This window comes from Eurypyga helias, unplaced genomic scaffold (assembly GCF_000690775.1).
Source record: "Eurypyga helias isolate BGI_N326 unplaced genomic scaffold, ASM69077v1 scaffold16893, whole genome shotgun sequence".
In the NCBI taxonomy this organism is placed as follows: domain Eukaryota; kingdom Metazoa; phylum Chordata; class Aves; order Eurypygiformes; family Eurypygidae; genus Eurypyga; species Eurypyga helias.
In genome coordinates this window covers 11302-15954 of record NW_010240710.1, presented here as the reverse complement: position 1 = coordinate 15954, position 4653 = coordinate 11302, and the positions used below count along the sequence as shown (strand labels likewise).

At 59.5% G+C, this 4653-nt stretch overlaps 1 protein-coding gene across 1 annotated transcript in view; it reads right to left on the bottom strand.

Annotated features, from left to right (window-relative positions):
* Positions 1-1823: 1823 nt before the first annotated feature.
* The window catches only part of LOC104507296 (unconventional myosin-Vb-like), a gene marked incomplete at its 5' end in the record, with an annotated part of 13031 nt that continues 10201 nt past the window's right edge, over positions 1824-4653 (bottom strand). The window contains 8 exons of the mRNA XM_010148529.1: positions 1824-1982; positions 2074-2154; positions 2333-2483; positions 2556-2826; positions 3305-3455; positions 3664-3753; positions 4063-4214; positions 4386-4541. Of these exons, the coding sequence (XP_010146831.1) occupies positions 1824-1982; positions 2074-2154; positions 2333-2483; positions 2556-2826; positions 3305-3455; positions 3664-3753; positions 4063-4214; positions 4386-4541 (1211 nt within the window). The remainder of the gene's footprint in view (positions 1983-2073; positions 2155-2332; positions 2484-2555; positions 2827-3304; positions 3456-3663; positions 3754-4062; positions 4215-4385; positions 4542-4653) is intronic.

Below are 4653 nucleotides of genomic sequence, written 5' to 3'. Positions count from 1 at the left end.
TTCCACCTGGGCTCCACCACCTGGGGCCAATACTGCCACTCATGCCTCACCTTTCTGGCTCTGGCTTGCCGAAGGCACAGGTTGAGGTCCCTGCCTGCGCAGTTCCCCATTGCTGGGCATAAGCCCCTTCCTTAGGCCAGTCCCAGCAATGCCACTGCAGCTGTGGGATCTGCTCTGGACCCTGGGCAGGCGGAGTCCCGTTGGCCGGCTCAGTGCCCGGTGCCGCTGCTGCTCAGCCCCTCGCCTGGCCTGCTGACCTGCCCCGGGCAGCGTCCTTGCCTCAAAACCCCCATCTCCTGCAGCAGCTGCACTGGTAGTGCCCGCAGCTTTCAGGGGCCACAGAGAGGGGTTCTGCTGGGGAGGAGGAGGAGGAAAGTGGAAGGAAGGAAAAGCCAAGAAGTTCCAGCATGTTCTTAAGGGCATTGCCCAAACTGACTCCGCTCCAGCCTACTGCTGCCCAGCACCCCCCGGTTCCTTTCTGCAGGGCTGCTCTCCAGCCACTCCTCCATCAGGTTAGACATTAGTTCGTGACCAGCCTTACTCCCTCACGGTAGCAGAAGCAGCACTGGGACCAGTTCTATTGCTGCCAATGATCCTTGCCCAGTGCTCTATTGAGATGCCCAGTTGAGCTCCATGGCTCTGCAAGTCCTCTTGTCCCTCGAGAGGGTCAACAGCACCTCCCCCTTTGCTGTCCTTGGCAAGCTTGCCCTTGGGGCATCACTACTGCACTAGACCATGGAACCAACCCGGAACAGCACTGGCCCTAGGACTGAGCTCTGAGGAACACCACTGCTGACTGGTCACCAGCCAGATGGAGCCCCTGTTGGTACCACCTGCTCAGCCCACAGTTGGACAACTGCTCCAGAGGGATGCTCTGAAGGACAGTTGCAAAGCCTTACTAAAATCCAGGAAACTACAGCCACCACCTTCCCTTCTCCACTGGCCGCGTGACTTCATCCTAGAGGGGTATGAAACTGGTCAAGCAGAAATTCCCCTGGGTGAGCCCATGTGGACTGTGCCTGCTTGTTCTGTAAATTGCTCTTCACGTGCCTTTCCCCAGCACCCACAGTAATCATCTCCTCAGCATTTTCAGGAACCGAGGTTGGACTCGCAGCTTTGGAGGTTCCTGGATCTTCCCTCAGGCCCTTCTTGTCAAAGGCAATGACTTTGGCTTGCTTCCAGGCAGCAGGGACCACCCCAGACTCCCAAGACCTTTGGTAGGTGGGCCCAGCTGTCCTTCTGGGGCAAACAGAAAGAGGGGAGGCTTAGATTGGGCTTAAGGAAGAAGTGTCTTCCAGTCAAGGGGGTGAGACTCTGGAACAGGTTGCCCTGAGCACTTGCAGAACCCTGTCCTTGAAGCGTTTGGAGTCAGGTTAGTTAGGGCTTTGAGCAACACTGTCCAATGAAAGATATCCCTTTCCACTGATGGGATTGGAACTAGAGATGATCTTTAAGGTCCTTCCAACCCAACCATTCCATAATTCACACAAAGCCCCAGGAACGCCCCAGTCATGGTCCTCGAGCTCCCTCACCCCATCAAGCAAACACCACACCCATCCCAGACAGTCACAGGCTCCAAAGTCATCTGCAAAGGCTTTTAGTAACTTCAGAGGATTAAAAAAGGGGCCCAAACATGCAGTGCACAACTGCCACGGGCCCTGGCTGTGCCCCAAACAAGGCACCCGAGTTTGAGTAAATGCACAGCTTCCCAGAGGAAGGGCACCCAAGTGCTGCACCCTCAGCCTTCATGGCCTTCCCACATCTCAGCAGGGTCAGACAGCCCTTGGTGGGGCACCGGCAGGGTCCCAGGGCCAGACCTGGGCTCAGAGGCGGACAAGGAAGGCCAGGTCCAGGGCATCAGGGATGCGGATCTCATCCAGATGCAGTGGGGAGGCGGTGAAGGGCAGGTGCACAGGGAAGAGGTGGCTGGTGTCCACCAGGAGCTGGCTGCATCCCCCTCCATACTGGTCCTGCAGCTGCTTCTGTGGGGACAAATACCCACATCCATGGTTGCCCCGGTGAGGGGGTCCACACAGGGCTCCCTCCCCAGCACTGGACCCCAGGCCCCCTTACCTCAACACTCATGATGAAGCTGGGGCTGATGCGCTCCTCCAGCCCAACAGCTGGGGTGTAAGCCCGGAGGATCTTCACAACCTGGAGAAAATGGTGGAGACCCGGAACAGGTGAGGGCTGGGCACATTCAGACACTTCTGGGTATGGGGTGGTCCCCACCCCAGCACAGCACAACCCTAGTGCACCTAGATACCAAGGAGCCCCCAGGACAGGATGAGCGCCCAGCAGGCAGCAAGCCCCAACCACCCCGCCCCAGTACCTGCTGGGGTGACAGCACCGTGCACAGGCTGCAGAGAGCTCTAGCATCATCCCCCGGCAGCTGAGCAGCCTGGACCAGGGGCTCCAGCACCTCACAAGCCCCACTCTGCCCCTCTGCCCGCAGCCACTGCTCCAGCTGACTGATGTTGTACCTGCCAGGGAGACCCCATCAGGGGGAGGCACAGGCCACATCCCAGCTCCCCTTGTCCTGCACAGGGACTGACCTGAGCTGGATACCACGGCTCCAGGAGCACGTGTCCTTTCTCAGCAGCAGGTAGTTGAGGGTGGTGCCGCTGATGAGGAAGAGAAGCTGGCGCAGGGCCTGGTGCCCCACACTGGGTGCCAGCCCATGGTGGTCCAGTGCTGTCCAGAAGGAGCCCAGCTGCTGCAGCAGCTCAGGCAGCGTGTGGGCAGGGGCTGCCGAGGACCGGCGGTGGCTGGGAGGGCAGGAGGAAGACAAGCCCTGTATGGGCTCACTCTCCAGCATTGCAGCAACTAAAGGATGGAAAAGACTCAGCATAAGGAGTCAGAGACCCTGTGTTGTGCCTCAAGCAGCCAGTACATTGCTCTGTGTCCCAGCTGGGGATGCAGAGGCCAATGACACTCCAGGGCAGCTGGTCCAGGCTAGCCCAGGGGATGGCTCTGCCCTGCGAGGCCGCAAAGCGGAGCGTAGGGGAATTGAGCTCCTCACAGATGCAGCCCAAGGTCCCCGGGGTCCTGAACCCACTTTAGCTCCCCAGCTGCCACTTTCAAGCCAGGATGCTCAAGGAGGAGATGATCTGTCATAGAAAGCAGCCCCCATATCAGAGCCTGCCTTTACACAGCTGAGCACGGGGCTCCCTCCCTGAGCCAGCACCCCATTGTGAAGGTCCTCCAGGCTTACACTCTGGCTGTTGGAGCACATCAGCCCCAGCTTCATCAGTAGGATCCCTCAACAATCCAGCCCTGCAAACCCCCCAAGCCCAGTCCATACCAATCATGGGTTTGAGGCGCTTCTCAGCAGTGCGGATGAGCTGCTGGTAGAGCTGGACAGCCAGGGCACCCAGGCTGTGGCAGGAACTCTGAGGGTCCACATTCTGCAGACGATGCTCATTCTGCCGTGGCGTGTTCCCCTGCCAGTAGCTCTGCAGACACAGGCTGGATCAGAGCCAACAATACAGCAGGGGACACAGCTGGGTCTCCAAGTAAGCATGGAGCAGTGTCAGCCCAGCACATCCCTGCCAACCTGGGCTAGGAGCAAGGAGGATACAGCCCCAGGTGGGGACAAGCCCTGTCCTCACTAGCTCCCACCCTTCCCAGGGAGGTGGTAGACCCCCTGAAGCCCAGCCCTACCTCATCCTGGCCATACTGGCGCAGACAGTTCAGGAGCCGGCAGGTATTTGCAAGCCAGAGCGCTACCACATCAAAGTCATCACTGCGCTTCTGTGGGAGGAAAGAGAGAGCACTGGGGGTCAGCAGGGCTCTGGCGATGACAGCAAGCCCTCACACTCCTCGGTGCTCCATAAGCCAGCTCAGCCTGGTGAGGGCTGTGGGGGTGCACAGCTGTTGGACCCTCTCACAGGAGCCCTGAGGCACCCAGGGCAACTCCTCACCCCAGGACACGCTCAGTCTGGACACTGCAGCCAGGCACACACTGTGCCCTGGTGGCCAGTTTGCTGGCCCAGTGCCACCTCATCTTGGCTAGCAAAGCTCCTGCTCCCCAGTCCAACCCACACCCCCCAAGCCCAGCACCTTCATGACCCTTTTGATGGCATCAATGGCCGCATCCAGGAGTGAGCAGGCCCGCAGCTCGTCACAGCAGTGGTCTGCATGCCGGAAGCATAGGAAGAGGATGTAGGCTGGCAGGTCTGGGAGCGCCCCAGAACTGCTCTGTGGTTTGTATTCTGCAGGGGAAAGCAGGACAGCTGGGACCCAGGCAGCTGTGGAAAGCTGGTCCTGAGGTAGGCAGGATGCTGCCCCAGCAACAAGGGCTGAAAGGATGAGCTCACACAGGTTGGCAAGAAACCCTAGCAGGTACCAAGCTGGGGTAAGGAGTCCCCATCTCCAAACAATACCTGTGATGATGGTCTTGATAATGCGCCCTTTGTCCTCCATCTTCCATGCCAGCATGGCCTGGGACAGCCCAGCCAAATACGGCACCGTGTGGAACCGGGACAGGACCACAGTAGACGCTGCCAACTCCCGCGCTGGCCCGACAGCCTCTCTCTTCACTGGGGGAGAGGAGAGCAGGTCACATCCTGCTGCATCCTGGGCTGTAGGACCCAGATCAGGCCCCTTCAGCTGATCCCCAGCACCTCTGTCGGGGCGGGGCAGGCTGTGGAT